The sequence below is a fragment of the Hyla sarda genome, chromosome 7, assembly GCF_029499605.1.
Source record: "Hyla sarda isolate aHylSar1 chromosome 7, aHylSar1.hap1, whole genome shotgun sequence".
Classification (NCBI taxonomy): Eukaryota; Metazoa; Chordata; class Amphibia; order Anura; family Hylidae; genus Hyla; species Hyla sarda.
Window position 1 is genome coordinate 29,587,714 of NC_079195.1, and position 22,445 is coordinate 29,610,158.

The 22,445-nt window shown below is 44.3% G+C and overlaps 1 protein-coding gene across 6 annotated transcripts in view; it reads right to left on the bottom strand.

Moving 5' to 3' along the window:
• Positions 1-22,445, bottom strand: part of GNB3 (G protein subunit beta 3) — a 61,680-nt gene that overhangs the window by 1,524 nt on the left and 37,711 nt on the right. For 5 of the 6 annotated variants that reach the window (XM_056529226.1, XM_056529224.1, XM_056529223.1 and 2 more), the window contains exons 2-9: positions 17,803-17,869; positions 15,031-15,069; positions 14,843-14,949; positions 13,885-13,948; positions 13,533-13,695; positions 9,209-9,275; positions 7,884-8,085; positions 7,578-7,794 (exon numbers count right to left, since the gene is read on the bottom strand). In XM_056529226.1, coding sequence (XP_056385201.1) covers positions 7,578-7,794; positions 7,884-8,085; positions 9,209-9,275; positions 13,533-13,695; positions 13,885-13,948; positions 14,843-14,949; positions 15,031-15,069; positions 17,803-17,859 — 916 coding nt within the window. In that variant the 5' untranslated portion in view covers positions 17,860-17,869. Of the gene's footprint in view, positions 1-7,577; positions 7,795-7,883; positions 8,086-9,208; positions 9,276-13,532; positions 13,696-13,884; positions 13,949-14,303; positions 14,435-14,842; positions 14,950-15,030; positions 15,070-17,802; positions 17,870-22,445 lie in introns of those variants that run through there. The other variant, XM_056529228.1, reaches the window with a different exon arrangement.

The window sequence follows — 22,445 nt, forward strand, 5'->3', positions numbered from 1 at the left end:
TTTTTTGACCTGAGGATGCGGTTTCTGTGGCATTTTTTTCAGAATTGTTTGTTTTAGTCTTGGCCAGTGGTCTTTAACCAGCGGACCTCCAGATGTTGCAAAACTACAACTCCCAGCATGCCCCATTTTTTAAAAGGGGTACTCCACTGGAAAACTTTTTTTTTTTTTTAAATCAACTGGTGCCAGAAACAAACAGATTTGTAAATGACTTCTTTTTAAAAAAATGTAATCCTTCCAGTACTTATGCTTCACAGGAAGTTCTTTTCTTTTTGAATTTCCTTTCTGTCTGACCACAGTGCTCTCTGCTGACACCTCTGTCCATTTTAGGAACTGTCCAGAGTAGGAGCAAATCCTCATAGAAAACCTATCCGGCTCTGTACAGTTCCTGAAATGGACAGAGGTGTCAGCAGAGAGCACTGTGCTCTCTTTGTCAGGAAAAAAGGAAATTCCTGTGGATCATAACCAGCTTATAAGTACTGGAAGGATTAAGATTTTTTAATAGAAGTAATTTACAAATCTGTTTAACTTTCTGGCACCAGTTGATAAATTTTTTTTTTTTAGAAGTGGAGTACCCCTTTAACCTCTTCAGGACACAGGGCGTATGGATACGCCCTGCATTCCGAGTCCTTAAGGACCGATGGCGTATCCATACGCCCGTGGGAAATTCGGTCCCCACCGCTAGCCGATCTTTACTGTGGCAAAACGATCTTTACTGTGGCAACCACTAGGAAGGCCAAACTGCAACTCCCAGCATGCCCAGACAGCCAAAGGTTGTCTGGGCATTCTGGGAGTTGTAGTTTAGCAACATCTGGAAGGTCACAGTTTGGAGACCACTGTTACAGTGGTGCCCAAACAGTAGCCCTCCAGATGTTGCCAAACTACAACTCTCAGCATGCCTTGAGTGCCCAGGCATGCTGGGAGTTGTAGTTCTGTAACATCTGTCCCTTCCGATTTAGCAATTTTCATTGTATTTGTGAAGAAAAATTAAATTTATTTGGAATATCCATTTTCCTTACAATCAGAGAGCTTCAAAGTTAGAAAAATGCAAAATTTTCATGAAATTTGGGGATTTTTCACCAAAAAAGGATGCAAGTAACGCCGAAAATTTACCACCAAAATAAAGTAGAATATGTCATGAAAAAACAATCTCAGAATCAGAATATTCGGTAAAAGCGTTTTCGCGTTATTAATTCGTAAAGTGACGGTGGTCAGAATTGCGAAAAAGGGCTCAGTCCTTAAGGGGAAAAAGGGCTGCGTCCTTAAGGGGTTAATGGAGTTTTTATTTATTTATTTATAAAAATTTTTGCTCCCATGAACTTCTATGGTAGAGAACCCCTAAGAAAAAAATGGCATAGTCTCAATCTCAACATGCTGCAATTTTGGAAAACTGCCACTGAGCCCAAAACCACAGAAAAATGCCAAAAATTTGTAAAAAAAATTTACATTTTTTTTTTTTTAAAGTGGGTTTGGCGTTTCATAAATCCCTACTGACTTTCAGCTAACATCTTGCCGCTGCTTTTTTTTTCACATGTGGAGACCTAGGGAGAGATTTATTAAAACCTGTGCAGAGGAAGAGTGGTGCAGTTGCCCATAGCAACCAATCAGATCGCTTCTTTCATTTTTAAAAAGGCCTCTGCAAAATGAAAGAAGCCATCTGATTGGTTGCTATGGGCAACTCAGCAACTTTTCCTCTGGACAGGTTTTGATAAATCTCACCCCTAGTCTTAGGCCATGTTCACACAATAAAAATTCCACACAGAATCCTGCTGTGAAATTCAGCTTAGAAATTCCATTGCAGCAGAGTCCAATTGTTTTTAAAGGTATTCTACTGTACCGAGCGCATGGATGAAATTCCGATTCCGGCCTGTGCAGAAAGAATTCTTTTTTCTGGACTACGCCCGGAAATGCATTGCTATTAGAGATGAGCGAACTTACAGTAAATTCAATTCGTCACAAACTTCTCGGCTCGGCAGTTGATGTCTTTTCCTGCGTAAATTAGTTCAGCTTTCAGGTGCTCCGGTGGGCTGGAAAAGGTGGATACATTCCTAGGAGACTTTTCCAGCCCACCGGAGCACCTGAAGGCTGAACTAATTTACGCAGGAAAAGTCATCAACTGCCGAGCCGAGAAGTTCGTGACGAATCGAATTTACTGTAAGTTCGCTCATCTTTAATTGCTATCTATGGAGACAGCGCATTTCCAAGAGGTTCTAGCCCGCTATTTGCGGAATGTCCACCGAAAATTTTCTGCGGTGTGAATATAAAGTAACAGGAGAATGGTCCCATGGGGTTTGTCTAGAGTTGCCACCTTTCTTGCAAAAAAAAATTAAAAAATAATAATACCAGCCATGCTAATTTGCATAATTAATTATATATGCGTGATAGCACAGGGTACAGATATGTGAGGAAATGTTGTCCTATTCTGACCCCTATAACTGTTATTTTTTTTTATTTCTCCTTCTATGGGCCTGTGTGAGGCTCATTTTTTGTGCTCTGATCTGTAGTTTTTAACAGGACCATTTTTGTTTTGATGGGACTTTTTGGTCACTTTTTTTTTAAATTAAATTCCCTGATACAGTAGCTGCTCTAAACAAAAACTACAACTCCCAGCATGTTGGACTATATAGTAGTATATAGTATAGAGGTCTGTGTTTCCCAACAGGGGGTGCCTCCAGCTGTTGAAAAACTACAACTCCCAGCATGTTGGACTATATAGTAGTATATAGTATAGAGGTCTGTGTTTCCCAACAGGGGGTGCCTCCAGCTGTTGCAAAACTACAACTCCCAGCATGTTGGACTATATAGTAGTATATAGTATAGAGGTCTGTGTTTCCCAACAGGGGGTGCCTCCAGCTGTTTCAAAACTACAACTCCCAGCATGTTGGACTATATAGTAGTATATAGTATAGGTCTGTGTTTCCCAACCGGGGGTGCCTCCAGCTGTTGCAAAACTACAACTCCCAGCATGTTGGACTATATAGTAGTATATAGTATAGAGGTCGTGTTTCCCAACAGGGGGTGCATCCAGCTGTTGCAAAACTACAACTCCCAGCATGTTGCACTATATAGTAGTATATAGTATAGGTCTGTGTTTCCCAACCGGGGGTGCCTCCAGCTGTTGCAAAACTACAACTCCCAGCATGTTGGACTATATAGTGGGTATATAGTATAGAGGTCTGTGTTTCCCAACAGGGGGTGCCTCCAGCTGTTGCAAAACTACAACTCCCAGCATGTTGGACTATATAGTAGTATATAGTATAGGTCTGTGTTTCCCAACAGGGGGTGCCTCCAGCTGTTGCAAAACTACAACTCCCATCATGCCCGGACAGCCGTTGGCTGTCCGGGCATGCTGGGAGTTGTAGTTTTGCAACAGCTGGAGGCGCTTTGGTTGGGAAACACTGGTATAGGTCATGGTGCAACATTCCGGTAGTTTTGAGGATTGGTTGGATTAATACCGGTCATTGCATTGCCGGTATTTTTAATATAAAAATATCGTCAGGGTGGCCAAAATACCGGCCGTGCCGGTAAAATACCGACCAGGTGGCAACCCTAGGTTTGTCAAAGGTCTAGTGGGCATTTCCATCAGGGTAATCCACACTACTGGGTGAGAAGGGCAATTGTTGCTTATTAAAGGGGTACTCCACTGAGAAAAACTTTTTTTTAAATCAACCGGTGCCAGAATGTTAAACAGATTTGTAAATGACTTCTTTTAAAAAAATCTTAACCCTTCTAGTACTTATCAGCTGCTGTATGCTCCAGAGGAAGTTGAGTCGTTCTTTCCAGTCTGACCACAGTGCTCTCTGCTGACACCTCTGTCCATGTCAGGAACTGTCCAGAGCAGGATATGTTTGCTACGGTGATTTGCACCTACTATGGACAGTTCCTGACACGGACAGAGGTGTCAGCAGAGAGCACTGTGGTCAGGCAGAAAGGAAATTCCAAAAGAAAACAACTTCCTGTTGAGCATACAGCAGCTATGTACTGGAAGAATTAAGATTTTTTAATAGAAGTCATTTACAAATCTGTTTAACTTTCTGCCACCAGTTGATTTTTTTTTTTTAAATATGTTTTTCAGTGGAGTACCCCTTTAAAAATAATTGGACTCTGCTGCAATGGAATTTCTAAGCTGAATTTTACAGCAGGTGTTTTCCAGTGGAGTACCCCTTTAATGCGTGCAATGAAGTAATGGCCGCTGTATGTATAATGTTACTTCTGATTAATTCTAGTCACCGATAGCCATCATTTTCATGGGCCTAACTTTTTTCCAGCATTCACAATGGACAATTATCGATACGATCGCCAGTGTAAACGCGCCTTCAGGACCGGCTGAATAGAACGGGCGTCACAACATCTCGCCGCCGTCTCCTGACATAATCGCAGTCTCTCAAGAACAAAGAAACCTCCTGGTGAATTGCTAAAGAAGGCGATACAATAATTACAGGTGGAGGAACCAGTTTGTGAAGCAATAGGAGACATTGGAGTCTTTGTTCGTCCCCACTGACCACAATGGAGCAAGGTGAGGGCATAGAGACACACGGCAGGCCCCATGTATGACAAAAATAAAATAAAATGCGTCCTTGTTGCCCATAGTAACCAATCACCAATCAGTAGTCACCTAACCCATACAAAGAGCTGATCTAGGATTGGTTGCTATGGGCAACACTCAGTCATAGTTTTACACACGAGTATAAACTTTTTGGTAGGCCCAGCAAAGTAAAAATGTAACTCTCTTGCCGCCATCTTGCTCTTCATGGCAGTCGCGAATACCAGGGTAAAACCAGGATATGTAACCTGTGCGGTCAGACTGGGCGCATCTCCTGTCATTACAATGGCCGTGTTCACACTGTGGCCCACGTTTAGCATGTATGTGGGAAAAACACTAAGGCCGTGTTCACACATAAGGCGAAATTTATTATAGGGACAATGGTGCAGTTGCCCATAGCAACCGATTAGATTCCAGTTTTCATTTTTTAAAAGGGCCTTTGACAATAGAACACTTGACGTTGGTTGCTATGGGCAACTGCCCCTTTGCACACATTTTGATAAATTCCCCCCCCCCCCCGTAGTGTTTTTTTTTGGCGTGTGTTATGAGGTAACAAAACGTCCATTTTACCATTAAAAAAAAAAAATGACGACCTCTCATTATTTGGTGTGTGGCTTGTATTCATTTTGGGGTGTGCTGAAGGGGGTTCAATGTATTATATGCGATTCAAATGCTGTAGATTAGGGGAGGGGGGCGTGTACTGTACAATTAGGCGGAGCATACGGATAAATGCTTTTGTTTCGTTTTACCGGGCTGATTTTTTTTTTTTTTCTGCCGGATTATCATTTGAAAATTCCCCCATGTGAATAACAAAATCCCAAAAATTCCTCAAATAATCAGGCGCTGGTAGACTTGAGGTAAGATAAAAAGTTTCATTTCCCATCATGCAATGCGTTTTGCCTTATGTGAATAAGGCCGGGTTCACACCACGTTTTTGCAATGCAGTTCCCATATACGTTTTCAAATTGAAAACCGTACGGAAACTTATTGAAAACCGTATGCACTGACTCTCCATTTAAAACTGTATGCCAAACGATGCATCAGGTTGTGTCCGTTTTGCATCCTTTATGGTTTTGTCCGTTTTTTTTCCTGTACCCAAAACTGTAGCCTACCACGGTTTTTGGTCCAAATGTAAAACTGTATTGAAACATATACTTTTTTTTAAACATGGGAGTCAATGGGAACCGTATAGAACCATATGTGTGTACCGTTCCACCGGTTTTCACCATACGGTTTTTGACTTTGCACAGTTTTTTTCTTGGAATTTCAATCAAACAAGTGAAACTTTATTCATAATGGAATGAAAAGTTAAAAACGTATACGTTTTTTTCTTTAAAAAACGTTATTCATAATGGAATGAAAAGTTAAAGACTTATACCTTTTTTTCTTTAACCCCTTAAGGATTCAGACAATTTTATTTTTACGTTTTCGTTTTTTCCTCCTCGCCTTCAAAAAATCATAACTCTTTTATATTTTCATCCACAGACTAGTATGAGGGCTTGTTTTTTGCGCGACCAGTTGTCCGTTGTAATGTCATCACTCACTTTACCATTAAATGTATGGCGCAACCAGAAAAATACTATTTGTGTGGGGAAATTAAAAAGAAAACCGGAATTTTGCTAATTTTGGAAGGTTTCGTTTTCACGTCGTACAATTTATGGTATAAATGACATTTGTTCTTTATTCTTTGGGTCAATACGATTAAAATGATACCCATGATTACATAATTTTCTATTACTCTTGCGCTTAAAAAAAATCTCAAACTTTTTAACCAAATTAGTACGTTTAAAATCCCCCTTTTTGAAGACCTATAACTTTTTCAGTTTTCTGTATAAGCAGCGGTATGAGGGCTCATTTTTTGCACCGTGATCTGTACTTTTTATTGATAACATATTTGCTTATAATAAATCTTTTAATCCACTTTTTTATTATTTTTTTTTGGAATAAAATGTTATAAAAAAGCAGCTATTTTGGACTTTTTTTTTCTACGTTCACGCCGTTCACCGTACGGTATTATTAACATTTTATTTTAATAGTTCAGATATTTACGCATGCGGCGATACCAAATACGTTTTTATTGGGGGAGGGCGTTTTTCAAATTTTTTTTACTTAATTTTTTAACTTTTTTTTACTTTTATTTTTACACTTTGATAGTCCCCATAGGGGACTATTTATAGCAATCATTCGATTGCTAATCCTGTTCAGTGCTATGTATAGGACACAGCACTGATCAGCATTATCGGTCATCTTCTGCTCTGGTCTGCGGGAAGGCAGATCAGAGCAGAAGATGCCGGGAGGCGGCCGGAGCAAGGTGAGGGGACCTCCGTCTGCCGTGCTGGATGATCGGATCGCCGCGGCAGCGCTGCGGGCGATCCTATCATCCATTTTATTGACCGCGATGCTGCAGATGCCGTGATCTGTATTGATCACGGCATCTGAGGGGTTAATGGCGGACATTCGCGGGATCGGCATGCCACGCATGATCCGGGCATCGCTCCGATGCTCGCGGTTATGCTTAGGACGTAAATGTACATCCTGGTGCGTTAAGTACCAGCTCACCAGGACGTACATTTACGTCCTGCGTCGTTAAAGGGTTAAAAAAGGATGCAACCGTCATTATTTTTCAAACCGTATACGGTTTTTTAAACCGTATAAGGATTAAAATTTGTACACGTTTTGATACAGTTTAGTCAGGTTTTGAGGAATCCGTTGTTTTTATCAAAAACCTGATACGGGAACTGCATTGTAAAAACGTGGTGTGAACCCAGCCTAAGGCCAGGTGGTCCATTGGTGCATTTCCACGTGTACCGGTGGATGCTGGACATTTGGAAGTTCTACACCAGTGGTCTCCAAACTGTGGCCCTCCAGATGTTGCAAAACTACAACTCCCAGCATGCCCGGACAGCAAACGGCTGTCCGGGCATGCTGGGAGTTGTAGTTTTGCAACATCGGGAGGGCCACAGTTTGGAGACCAAGGTTCTAGATTCTTAGGAACAAATGGTGTGGAAACAATAATGTAAAGAACGAGACCACTCACCAACTCTTTCACACTTTAGTGAATCCCATATGTTGCAGTTGAAGTCGTCGTAACCAGCCAAGAGGAGGCGGCCGCTGCGGGAGAACGCCACCGAGGTGATGCCGCAGATGATGCTGTCCTGAGAGTAGACGCTAAGCTCCTGGTCAGCACGCAGGTCAAACAAGCGACATGTGGCGTCATCGGAACCCGTGCAGATGCCCTGGCCACTGGGGAAGAACTGTATGGGAGGAAGGAGTTAAACCACCACGATTTTCACATTTTTCACATTTTTTTTTTTACATTACCCTTCGTGCTGCACATACTCACACAAATGGCGTTGATGTCTGACTCGTGCCCAGTGAACGTCTGTCTGCATTCGCCCTCTCGCACGTCCCACAGCTTGGCGGTTGCGTCACAAGCTCCGGAAACGAAGAGGTTAAAGTCGGGAGACACGGCCAGGCTCATGCAGTCTCCTGTGTGGCCCACGAACACCGTCTTCTGCTGCCCGGTTTCAATGTCCCACAAAGCACTGATGGGAAAACAAGGAGGGTGAGATATACATATGTGGAGTGCTTAGAGCTTTGACTGCCATTGTTATGGGGGCACGGGGGCTCACTCTGTACTGGAAGCCTCATGACTACCTCTTTTGTTGTGTCACTGTAGCTGTGATTGTTATGGGGACACTTCAAAAGTTCCTGTCACCAAATAAAACTTTTAATATAGCGTTCCTTGTGTAATCAGCAGACACTTTCCCATTCACTTTCTTTTAAAATTATCAACATAAATATGTTTAAAATGTAATAGAAAAAAATGGCCACTAGGTGGCTCTGTTTTGTTCCCTCCCACAATTAATACAGTGAGTTTGGTCTCCTCCCGGTCTGGCAGGAGACCAAACTCAGGAAGTGCTTCTCTGCACTCAGCTTGATTGACAGCTGCACAGAAAGTGAAAGCTCCACAGATTCTGCACAGACTTAAAGCTGCAGGAGAGCCTCACTGATAGCAACACAGACTGAAACATGCACAAAGCCTGAGGTCTTCTATTCATTACAGCACTGCAACCATGTGAGGGAGGAAGTGGTCCCCCAGCAGGCTTCAGAGATGTCATGCCTGATGGAAAATGCCTACTTTCTCCTGCTGGGAGATAGAACTATGTGAGCAAGAAGAAAGGTAAGATACACAGCTTTTTAAAGCACTGAGACCATGACCTTTCAAAACTTTTTACATGTCTCTTGGACAGTGTTTCCCAACTGGTGTGCTTCCAGCTGTTGCAAAACTACAACTCCCAGCATGCCCGGACAGCCGAAGGCTGTCCGGGCATGCTGCTAGTTGTAGTTTTGCAACAGCTGGAGGCACCCCGGTTGGAAAATACTGCTCTAGAACATGTCAAAAATCTTTTTAAAGTGACAATGACACCTTAAAGCATTACTATGAAAAGATTAGATCAGTCGGGGTCTGGGTATTCAGACCCCCACCAATTGTTAGAACAAGCATGGAGAAGCGCGTGGTGGTGTTTCGGGGAATTTCATTAATTACATTTAGGATTCTTAACATATTACAGCAGATTGCTGGGGGGACATTTGGTGATCAACCTATCAAGGGATTCGGGACCCTTCTATCAAGTAGCGATTGCCCAAAGCCGAGAACCCACTTACCAGGTGGTGTCTCCTGAGCTGGTTACAATCTGGTTATCATCCAGGAACCTACAGCAGGAAAGGTAACCTGCACAAAGGGGGAAGGAAAAAAAAATCAGTTTTGACCGTATTTAACCCTAATATCCTCCTGCAGGTCATCAACATGTCACACTAGAATGAAGCTGGGGTATGGGGAGCTGTTTACAGGTTCATGTAGCGTCTATACAGCTGCTTTGGTTGATCCTGTGCTGCCTAAGCTCTCCTAAGGCCATGTTCACACAACAGATTTTTCCGCCACGGAAATCCACCGAAAGTTTCTGCTGTTGCATTGACATGTCAATTCTTTTGGGGCAAACCCGCACGGAAATGCATTGCCGTCCATTTCTGATTGGAACTATCGCCAGCAGAATATTTGTGGAATGTCTGCCTGTGACTTTCTGGGCGGATATTCTGCTAATTTTCCGCTGAGTGAACAGGACTTGTGGGATGGAAGGGGAACAGAGAAGGGGGCAGAGGAAGGGACAAGAGGCATTGGGTCAGATGGAGAGGAGCTGAGATCCCGGAGACAGAGCAGTAAGTGGCGGCTTTATCTACCGGATTGTGACCTGGAGAGGATAAGATCTTAGGGTGCGTTTACACTGCGGAATCTCCGCTTGCAGAATTCAGCGAGCAGAGATTCCCTCTGGCGGCCGCCGCCGAAAATACTTTGGTGCTAGGGCCGCGGGGCATTGAGCCGTCACCATTTTCTTTTTTTGCGCGGAACAATTTCAGCGGCGGAATTGTCCGCCGCTGAAATTCCGCAGTGTGAACGGGTCTCGCGGAGACCCATTCACACTAATGTTAAGTTCACACTGCGGAATTTCATGGGTATTCCGTAGTGTAAACGTACCCTTAGGGTGAGGGAAGAGAGCATTGTAAAGAGGGAAGGGGACAGCAATGAAAGAGACAGAGCAAAATGGGGATGAGCATCATCACAGCCAGGGTCAGTGACTGTTAATAGGCCTCTCAGCAGACAAGCCAGGACACCCTGCTCTGTACTGACAAGGTGCAAAAAACCACAATCCCCAAAAAATACCACTAGGGGTCCCCATACCATCAGGAACATAATCCTGTCTGACTGCAGCATCATCTTTGTCCCAGCTGAAGCACAGGCTGTAACACAGTCCAGGAAGTGAGGGGGGGGGGGGAGGGGGGGGGGAACTAACACTTCTCTGTGCTCACTCCTGTCCTATCAGACTGCAGCATGAAAACAGAGAGGAGGGGGTTACAGGGCAGCTTGCAGTGGTTGGATGAAGAGACACAGCACAGCAGACTCAGGAAGGAAGTGAATGCATGATGAGTGAGGGCGGGCTCAATGCTTGCCTTGAACATGCCCACTCCTGAGCAGTGGATGTCAGAATGAGTGAGCAGAACATAGGGATTTGTGAGCCAAATACAGAAGCTAGGCACATAAAAAATACATGTGAAGCATCTGAATGACCTATTGAGTAACATATAGGAGCATTATTTTTTTCTGTGATATCACAGGTGCACTATAAGAGATGTGTTAGATGGATGACAAAATCAAAGTTATCCAAAGGGTTTCCCAGTTTTTATACAAAAAATATCCAATTTCCCATTAGGGCTTACGCCTTCATGGGACTGATTTTCCAAAACTTGGGAACCCTATATTATTAAAACATATATCTTTATTATTTCTTTATTAAAAGTTTTAACAATGATGAGAAAGCACATCAATTTATATTTTTCTCACAATTGTTAAAACGTTTAATAAAGATATATCTTTTAATAATAAAGGGTTCCCAAGTTTTGGGAAATAAGTCCCATGAAGGCGTAAGCCCTAATGGGAAATTGGATATTTTTTGTATTAGATGGACAGACTGCTGCTAGAGATGAGCGAATTTACAGTAAATTCGATTCGTCACGAACTTCTCGGCTCGGCAGTTGATGACTTATCCTGCATAAATTAGTTCAGCTTTCAGGTGCTCCGGTGGGCTGGAAAGATTCTCCTAGGACTGTATCCACCTTTTCCAGCCCACCGGAGCACCTGAAAGCTGAACTAATTTATGCAGGATAAGTCATCAACTCCCGAGCCGAGAAGTTCGTGACAAATCAAATTTACTGTAAGTTCGCTCATCTCTAACTGCTGCCAAATGTGAATTCCGAACGGAGAACGAAATGTGAAGGAGAACGGAGCTTGTTTGAGGAGCCTATTACAGAGCTCCACTATTGTGCGAGCAGGGCAATGTGAACAATCCCTGGATTCTTCATGAGCCCCATCATTCGCCGGCCACACATCCACTATTACCGTATATACTCGAGTATAAGCCGACCCGAATATAAGCCGAGGCCCCTAATTTTACCCCAAAACCCCAGGAAAAGTTATTGACTCGACTATAAGCCTAGGGTGGGAAATACATCATCCCCCATGTAATCATCCAGACCCCTGTCATCATCACCGCCTGTCAATCCCTTAATCAGTGGTCTTCAACCTGCGGACCTCCAGATGTTGCAAAAATACAACTCCCAGCATGCCCAGACAGCCATTGGCTGTAGTTTTAAAACCTCTGGAGGTCTGCAGGTTGAAGACCACTGCGGCCTTCGTCATCATCCAGCCCCCCCCCCCCCTTTTGTTTTGTACTCACCTCCCCTCGGCGGGAAGTTAGGGTGAGCTGGTCTGGGCCATCTATGCTGCAGGGACCGTCCGATGGGGATGGTTAGTCGTTGCGGGCTGTCCATTTTCACCGGGGGGGGGGGGAGGCCTCTTCTCCGCGCTTCGGGCCCGGCCCCGGACTAGTGACGTTGCCTTGATGACGACGCACAGGGACGAAGGCCGAAGTGGTCTTCAACCTGCAGACCTCCAGAGGTTTCAAAACTACAACACCCAGCATGCCCGGACAGTCGATGGCATGCTGGGAGTTGTAGTTTTGAAACATCTGGAGGTCCGCAGGTTGAAGACCACTGAGAAGGGATTGACAGGTGGAGAGTTCACTTGAGTATAAGCCGAGGGGGGCGTTTTCAGCACGAAAAATAGTGCTAAAAAACTCGGCTTATACTCGAGTATATACGGTACATGTGCAGCTGATAAACAAACCTGCTCAAAAGACGCGATCAGCCGATAAACCTGCGTTTGCTCAATCATTGGCTTATCACTGGTCCTATTACAAAGGGCAGCAGTGACCTGTTTGGCCAATAATCTCCCTGTGTAATAGGGCCCAAAGAGGTGTGCAGCGCCCAGCCTGTGATAAAAGCTTGGCTTGTGTGCTCGTGAATGACGCATAGACGGGTCCTGAGCATTGGATGATGTCTTCATACAATTCTAGACTTGAATATTGATGCCCCCTCACCAATGAGCAGATGATGAGAGTGGGACCCTCATTGATCAAACCTTGATGGTGTTACCTGAAGATAAGCTATCGCTAGCTGTACTTTTCTCCAGACTTGTACATTGTCTTCGGTGTCACATCTGTAATGTCCCAGTACAGGATATAACCCTGTACAGTCCTTAGGCCCTGTCAGGTTGAGTCCCTCATTGTCCTAGGGACTCTCCTGCAGTCTCCCCCCCGGTAATAAAGCTAGTGTTACTGTGTATAGTCAGTATAATGTTATGTTCTATGTGTATAAAGTATAAAGGACCTTTGGAGGTATCACATGTTATGTTAAGGACCTTTGGAGGTATCACATGTTATGTTCACCTGAACTGCTATGTTACCCAGAGAGCACCAGTTGACCACGTGACCTGCAGCTTGACCTATGGGCTTCTTGCTCAGCCCCCTTTATAGAAGGATGAGCCATTGCAATCTCTCTTAGCTCTTTCTGCTGAGGACAGCAAAGCACAGACACCTCAGATCCAGCCTCCGGTACACCTGGAGGCCACCAGCCTGCATATGTCAGTAAGTCCAGCCATCTATGTCTACTATCTCTACCTACAACCGAGTCAAGTTACCAGTCAAGTCAATTATAGTCAGAGTGGCTGCATAGAAGTCTGATCCAAAAGTATTGCAACCCCAAGCAAGCTGCGGGTCCCTTTCCGTGTTATTGGCTGACTCTCTGGGATTCTGGCCGAGCTGTAAAGACTGTGACAACTGTCTGACCTCAGTAAAGCTTCTGTTAACCATAACCTGGTCATGGACTCTTCTTGCCCTGCCTAACCTAGGCATAACAGAGATATTGTTTGGGTGGTTACAGATCCCCTAAAAACTATTCTGGTGTCACGAACATTAGGGGTTAATAACATCTTGCCCCTGGGGTTAATACCATCTGCCCCATTCGCCTACACCCTTCACGCCCCGTGGCCACCACACAACTCGGGGTCACCACATATCCATAATAGGTGGGGACTGACCTGTGTGAGCTGCCAGCTCCCTGCTGACTCGGACATTTCCCTCGCGTGTCTTCAAATTGTAGATAGAGCACATATTGTCCAAACCACCGCACGCAACAAAGTTACCAGAGGGCGCATAGGAGCAGGTCATCACCCAAGAAGATCTCAGGGGGATCGCATGAACCTAGAATACAGACGCCATGATGATGGGGTTGGTGGAGACATCATTCAATAAGAGGTTTGGGAAACTCAAGTCACATAAAGCCATATATGGTATAGGATGGATGGTGATGCAAGAAACAATATGAGACTGTCCTGTACAGTAAAATCCCATTAGTTGAGGGTTGTAGAGGGCAAGTTATCCGATACTCACCTTATTTGTTGTATATGTGTCCCACACAATAAGTTTTCCATCTTGAGAGGCGCTGACCAGGAGCCTGGATGACATAATAAGCCATTTAGTCACCTAATTTGTGGGGCAAACCTGATATAAACACCCCAGATGTCTTAAAGGGGTACTCTGCTGCTCAGCTTTTGGAACAAACTGTTCCGAAGGCTGGAGGCGGGAGCTTGTGATGTCATAGCCCTGCCCCCTCGTGACACCACATCCCGCCCCTCCCATAGACATGCATTGAGGGGCGGGGCTATAACGTCACCAGCTCCTGGTGCCGGCTCCAGTGTACGGAACAGCTTGCTCCAAACGCTGAGCAGCGGAGTACCCCTTTAAATAGCATGCAGCTTTAACAAGTCTCCGCAAAGTCAACGGACATGACGACAATCCAATTCTATTACACTTTATGGGGCAGAGGAAAAGTTGACCAGTTGCCCATAGCAACCAATCAGATGGCTTCTTTCATTTTTCAGAGGCCTAAAGTTGCTGAGTTGCCCATAGCAACCAATCAGATCCCTTCTTTCATTTTTCAGAGGCCAAAAGTTGCCGAGTTGCCCATAGCAACCAATCAGATCGCTGCTTTCATTTTTCAGAGGCCTAAAGGCCTCTGAAAAATGAAAGAAGCGATCTGATTGGTTGCTATGGGCAACTCAGCAACTTTTCCTCTGAACATGTTTTGATAAATCCCCCCCTAATAGACTAGAAAAGGGGGCTTAAGACCCTGCCCTTTTGATGCCTGCTGTTCAGGTGACCTTTTTCCCTGGACAGCGTTACTTCTGATAGCAGTAATATCAAGGTAAATTAACTGCCCATTTTTTTTAGTTGGGCCCCTGCCCCCCAAAATGTCTGTGCACGTTCCTAAACACAACAACCCCTAATATGAACGACTACTAGTCATGACCATAATACAGTTCTTTAATCTCCTATATTTAGTTGGTACCTTGAGTCAGTTGACCAATGCATTGCGTAGATTTTAGCCAAGTGCCCACGCAATGTTCTTCTAGTTCGCAACTGTATACGTCCAACCACCTCCATCCCAGATGTGATCTGAAGGGGGACATTATAGGTGGTCAATAGTCTGTTTTAGGAAAACACTAAATAGAAATGAAAATTTGTCGAAAAACTCACCTGTTCCAGGGTTGCGTCTGCACATTGTTTTCTGGCTTCCTGAAATCAAACAATAAAGATCTATGAGGACAGCAGGGACACCTATCTACTGGAAGATGTTCTACAGACATGATTGCTGGAGGCAGAAGATGTGTGTAGAAAACTACTTCAGTCCAATGTAATACAAGGGTACGTTCACACGAGCGGATCCACAGCGCGTATTATGCTGCGGATATACAGGACCGCTGTATGCTGCCTTTACAGGTGCCTGCTCAGAGCTCCGAGCAGACACACTGCGATGTGCTAGTCGCCGCGCGTATGCGCAGTATACTCGCACTTCGCGCATGCTCTCAGCCTAGCTCAGGGAGCAGGGGGAATGGCCGCAATGTGTGCGAGTACACCGTGCATACACGGCAACTCGCACATCGCAGCAGTGTGTCTCCTCGTAGCGGCGTATTGCCACTCCGAGCATGAACATCTAAATGCACCCTGTAGGGGTCCTTCAGTTGCGGACTGCAGCGTAAAATACGCTGTGGATCCGCTTGCCTGAGTGTACCCTTAGTCCCACATCTGATACCATAGACCAAGATTTTCCATCAGGCAACCCAAGGAGTGGAACTAGTGGAAGCTTCTAGAGTTGATCATAGTATTTAGAACATTGGGAGGACTAGATGGACAAATTGGGCAGACTAGATGGACTCCTGCTAGACCAGGCCAGCAGGAGTCCAAAGTCTGTGCAAGAGATGGGGGGAAATGTGCTCTTGACAAGTAGGGTGACACCTAGTGGCAGCTTTTTTAAACACAAATAAAAGATAGAAAACTTCATTTTTTTTTAGACAAAGTACATTAGAAAGATTTTTTATTTTCCATAAAGAGTGGAACAGAAATGTTTTTTTTAATTAGAGTGACCATTAAAATCTTCAAGCTATGGACAAGTTACAAGGTTGGAACCAGGTAGGACATGGAATTGTTGAGTAGGGTCACTAACAAGTCAATGTGACTTTTTTTTTTAGGCTTTAGGAAAGATAGCTGTCAGCAGCAATTGTATGGGTATGGACAACTTTAAGGCATCCATTTACATTAGATGAGATTACGGTGGGATAGGCCAAGTAATTATGCAGAATCTCAGTTTTATGGCGTTATTGGGAAAAACAGGTTGTATTGTTTACAAAATAATAATTACTAGATTTGTTGCAAAACTACAACTCCCGGCATGCTGGAAGTTGTAGTTTTGCAACAGCTGGAGGCAAACCGTTTGGGAAACATTTCCCTAGACACTTTACAGTTTTAAAGGGGTACTCCAGTGGAAAACATTTTTTTTTTAATGTTAACAGATTAATAAATGACTTCTATTTAAAAATCTTAACCCTTCCAGTACTTATCAGCTGCTGTATAGGGACAGGTAGCTGCAGTAGGAAGTTGTGTAGTTCTTACCAGTCTGACCGCAGTGCTCTCTGCTGACACCTCTGTCCATGTCAGGAACTGTCACTATAGTAAACCTATCCTGCTGTGGACAGTTCCCAACATGCACAGAGGTGGTCAGACAGAAAATAAATGCTCTAGAACATACAGAAGCTGATAAGTACTGGAAGGATTAAGATTTTTAAATAGAAGTAATTTACAAATCTGTTTAACTTAAAAAAAAAAGACCACCAGGAGTTCCCATAGTGTGTGTGTGTGTGTGTGTGTGTGGGGGGGGGGGGGGGGGGGGGGGTTGTAGTGGGCACTTGTGACTAGAACAAAATTGAAACTAATAGGTGATTCTAACGAATATGTCCCAAAATAAATTTCAGAAAGTTTGCTCATCTCTAATAATACCAATAATAAAGCCGCAGCCTGAAGTTGTTTGGAAAGAACATAACATGCAAGCTGAGGTGTTAAATTTGTAACTCGGTATAGTAAGAAGAACGGGAGGTCTCTCTGACTTTTGGAAAGACCTAACTAAAGTTCTCATGAAGATCAGGGACAACTAGACAAAAAAAATAAGAATGGTAAAGAAGAAAGGAGAAAATGATGACAGAAAAAATAGGGGATGGTGAAAAGGGGGACAGGGGCAAAGGGAACTTCCGATGGTAAAAGTGGTTAAGCAGCCAATGAACCCCAATGCAAAATCTGCATCAGGGCCCCATGTGCCATATATCATACTGGTTGCTTATGGGGCAGATAGGCTTTGGGGCCCCCTTAGGCACCCCAGCACCCCTATTAACAGGGTATCCTGACTCTCCCACCAGTCATTTGTAAGAAGGATCAGGCATGCTTGTTCCCACAGGGGCTAGGCTTTTGCCTGACCTAGTGGCCTATTCCACCATCTCTATAGAAAAGAAATGCATGCGCCCGTCCAGCGGCTATCTAAGGTGTACGGGCAGGAACTTGATAGTGAAGCAAAACAAGCTGCGATCTGGTATGGGGTAAGGCGGGCGACTTACCACAATCTGCTTCTTCAGAGCTTCTTATTACTAGATTTGTTGCAAAACTACAACTCTCCGCATGCTAGGGGTTGTAGTTTTGCAACAGCTGGTTGGAAAACACTACCCTAGGCACTATATAACACATAGTAGGCTGACGGGTTTAAACAATTTACTTTTTAGCTTGGCTGTGTAGACTGAGACAAGATCCACAGAGCCATCTCATTAATATTCAATGATATCACTATTGTACTGCCAGCCAGGGGCTGTCCGGGCATGCTGGAAGTTGTAGTTTTGCAGCATCTAGAGGTATCTAGGTCTATGGGCAGAAACCTGATAGTGAAGCAAAACAAGTGTGATCTGGTATGGGGTAGGGTGGGCGACTTACCGCAATCTGCTTCTTCAGAGCTTCTGCTTCTTGACGTAACTCCTCAAGCTCCCCCATCTCAGCAACTCTGCGAAGACAAAGGGAAAAGGAGAAGGTGAAAATATTCAGAGATCAGAGAAGCATTGAAAAGGCCATTACAAAGAAGTTGAGGAAATCTTCTGTATGTCTGATTAGGTAGATAACATAAACCACAATACTATTTTTGGATATTTAACTCATTTGACATTTAAAGGCATTACAGGGAAGAGAGAACTTTGTAAACTTTGTTTCCTAATTTTGTGAGTGATGTTCATCTCTGTTAGGCTGGGTCAGAAATGCGCTAAGTCTGTGAGTTGTTTCACCCATCCAGGAGGAAGGCAATAGAGGATAGTCCGACCTTGACCCTGAGCAAGAACAAGATAGGGTGCCATGCTTTTCAGGGGCACTTGGGTGTACCAGATCTCTTCCTGTGTTTTGTTAGACTTTACTGTTCAGTGGTGTGTGCACCTGTTTCTGATGGCCAATGGTTTTGTGCCCTATTTCCTATTATCAATGGGTTTAGTGCCCCAGCCCCTGGTTTCCAGTGCTTTAGTGCCCTAGTCCCTGACATCCAATGGTTTAGTGCTCTAGTCCATCGAGTCCACTGGTTTAGTGTTCTAGTCCATGGAGTCCACTGGTTTAGTGTCCTAGTCCATGGAGTCCACTGGTTTAGTGTCCTAGTCAATGAAGTCCACTGGTTTAGTATCCTAGTCCATGGAGTTCACTGGTTTAGTGCCCTAGTCCATGGATTCCACTGGTTTAGGGTCCTAATCCATGGATTCCACTGGTTTAGTGTTCTAGTCAATGAAGTCCACTGGTTTAGTGTCCTAGTCCATGGAGTCCACTGGTTTAGTGCCCTAGTCCATGGAGTCCACTGGTTTTGTGCCCTAGGCCCTAATGTCCACTGGTAATGTCCCCTAGGCCTTAATATTCAGTGGTTTAGTCCTTCTGTCCCTAATATCCATTGATTTAGTGTCCAGCCCCTGGTATCCAGTTGCTCAGTGCCCCAGTCCCAGGTGTCTAGTGGCTTAGTACCTTAATCCATGCCTTACATTGGTTTAGTGCCCTAGTTCATGGCTTCCATTGGATTGGTGCTCTAGTCAATAGCTTCCATTGGCTTAGTGCTCTAGTCCATAGCTTCCATTGGCTTAGTGCCCTAGTCCATGGCTTCAATTGGCTTAGTGCCCTAGTCCATGGCTTCAATTGTCTTAGTGTCCTAGTCCATGGCTTCAATTGGCTTAGTGCCCTAGTCCATGGCTTCAATTGGCTTGTGCCCTAGTCCATGGCTTCATTTGGCTTAGTGCCCTAGTCCATCGCTTCCATTAGTTTTGTGCCCTAGTCTCTGGTGTCCATTGGTTTAGTGGCCTAGTCCATGGCTTTCATTGGTTTAGTGCCATAGACTAATGCTTTCATTGAATCAGTGGCCTAGTCTCTGGTGTCCATTGGTTTAGTGCCCTAGTCCATAGCTTCCATTGGCTTAGTGCCCTAGTCCATGGTTTCAATTGGCTTAGTGCCCTAGTACAGGGCTTTGTCTTAGTGCCCTAGTCCATGGCTTCATTTGGCTTAGTGCCCTAGGCCATGGCTTCAATTGTCTTAATGCCCTAGCCCATGGCTTCAATTGGCTTAGTGCCCTAGTCCATGGCTTCATTTGGTTTAGTGCCCTAGTCCATGGCTTTCATTGGTTTAGTGCCATAGACTAATGCTTTCATTGAATTAGTGGTCTAGTCTCTGGTGTCCATTGGTTTAGTGCCCTAGTCCATAGCTTCCATTGATTTAGTGCCCTTATCCATAGCTTTCATTGGTTTGGTGCCCTAATCTACAGCTTCCATTGGTTTAGTGCTCTAGTCTCTGGTGTACATTAGTTTAGTGCTCTAGTCTGTTGGGTTCAGTGGTTTAGCACCCTAGTTCTCAGTGTCATGTGTTGTTAATGTTCTAGTCCCTGGTGTTTAGTGGTTGTTACCCCAATCCTAAGCTTTTCTCATCAAAGTTTTTGCGGACCTCCTTATTCTCAGGACCTCTTACAGGCTGCACGCAAGTCTTTCCATGGAAAATTGGTCATATTCCAAGGTATTCCTCAATTTCCTTGAGTAGAACAAGTTGTTGACTGAACAAGAACAAGACGTAGAGAGTCATGAGTCTGGAGTGGGTGCCAAGAAGAAAACAATACCAAGAAGAAACACACAACCATTCATGCTTAACATTGGGCATTGACGCACCCACAGTTCGGCTGACTTTACCACTACATCTAGTGGTCATACCAAATGCCTTTTTTTGCTGTTTTGTTCTACTAGATCATCCATAGCAATCCGGAACGCCTTTGATATAAGACTGAAACATCACCGTAAGCAATCCTTAGAGTGCTGAGTACTTTTCTGCATTGTGTTACTTCCGATACAGCATACAGGTTTTTCCAGGAATATAAGTCGATGACCTATCCTAGACTTTGAGGGTGGAGGTTTGGATCCGGATTCCATCCCTTCGTTGGTCGCAGTCAAAACAAGCAAAATAAGCTGAGGAGCATTGCACGCAACGACAGGTCGACACGTTCGTACTATGCAAAATGTGCACTTAAAAACTCTACAGATTTGCCTAGTTTACCCATTTCATTTGAGCACGAGGCACCAAAGGCCATTTCTGTTCCTGAAGAGACAGATGATGCAAGGACGTATGTACTGACCAACCAGTGGCTTCTGCGGGGTCCTGGCGAGATGGGGACACCAATTTTACCCACTACCCTGAAGAGACGGTTCAAGGATCAAAACTTCTTAGTCCCAGAAGGGAAACTTTGTAGCCACTAGGACGGTGGTCTCCAAACTGTGAACCTCCAGCTGTGGCAAAACTACAACTCCCAGCATGCCCGGACAGCCAGCGGCTGTCCGGGCATGCTGGGAGTTGTAGTTTTGCAACAGCTGGAGTTGGACATTTTGGAGACCCCCAAAGTTTGATTTTTCTCTGACTTTCCGATCACCTTCTAAGGGTATGTTTACACTACAAATTTAGCGCGGAATTCCGCGTGCTGAATTGCACATCGGAATTCAGCGGTGTGAACGTCTACCATTAGTGTAAATTGGTCTTCCGCGGACCCGTTCACATTGCGGAATTTCAGCGGCGGTCAACTCCGCCGCTGAAATTGGATCCGGGCAAAGAAAGAACATGTTCTTTCTTTGCACAGAAGTCCGCGAGCACTGCATATCCATCAATGTTGATGGCGCAGTGCCGCGCGGCCCTACCGCCGAAGTTTTCCGCCGCCGGCCGCCAGGATGGAATCTGCGATGGAATCAGGATAGAATTCTGCGAGCGGAGATTCCGTTCACATCACCTTAGGGTGCGTTCACATCAAGTAATACCCGCTGAACCTCCGCTCGCTGAATTCAGCGAGCGGAGATTCAGTCTGGCAGGCTCTGCAGAAATTCTTCGGCGGTAAGACCGCGCGGAACTGTGCCGTCACCATTGTACCGTCACCGTCTCGCGGAAGACCCATTCACACTGGCGTTAAAGTTCACCGCGCGGAATTCTAAGACAAACAACGTTTTTTTTTACTTTCAACTGACAAAGAGGGCTTATTTCTTTACAAACTTTTTTATTGCCAACTTTTATATTTCATATATATATATATATATATATATATATATATATATATATATTTTGTATACATTTATATATATAAGCCTAAATAAAATGCCCTTGCGCAAGTATGCGGTGAATCGGTTCAAACCACTTAAGCAATTAAATAGCAATGTATCGGGAACCTTTACTTTTATTTGTTTTTAGCTAGAAAATTTAATATTCCTTTTAGCACAGTTATTATTCGCTCGCCACAGCCTCTATCTACAAAGACCTTTTACATGTTCCTGTTGTTGTTGTAAAATTCTTTATGCCTATAACTAAGGTAACTCGGTCCTCGATCCTCACGTAACCTACAATGCATTTATGGTTGTTGATGTATATAGAAAGCAATTATTTCAACTATTGGCGAGTAGCGTTGCCACCTTTCTTGCAACAACAAAAAAATACCGGCCATGATAATTTGCATAATTAATTATATATGCGTGACATCACATAATTGGGGGACATTTTGTCCTATTCTGACCCCTACAACTCTTTTATTTCTCCTTATACGGCCTGTATCGGGCTAATTTTTGTACCTGTACCCCGATCTGTAGTGTTTAACAGGACCATTTTTTTTTTTTTTTACTTTTTGATCGCTTTTTTTTTTTTTATTACATTTGGGAGTTGCAGTTAGTTACTAACTACAACTCCCAGCATGCCCTGATACAGCCTGGGGCTCGAAAGCTGCCCCAAACGAAAACTACAACTCCCAGCATGTTGGACTATATAGTAATATATATGGTATAGGACAGTGTTTCCCAACCAGCGGTGCCTCCAGCTGTTGCAAAACTACAACTTCCAGCATGCCCGGACAGCCGTTGGCTGTCCAGGCATGCTGAGAGTTGTAGTTTTGAAACAGCTGGAGGCACTATGGTTGGGAAACACTGGTATAGGTTATGGTGCAACGTTCCGGGAGTTGGAGGATTGGTTGGATAAATACCGGCCATTGCATGGCCGGTAAAATACCAGCAGGTGGCAACCCTTTTGGCATTACAGGTATGGCCTAGATAGATATA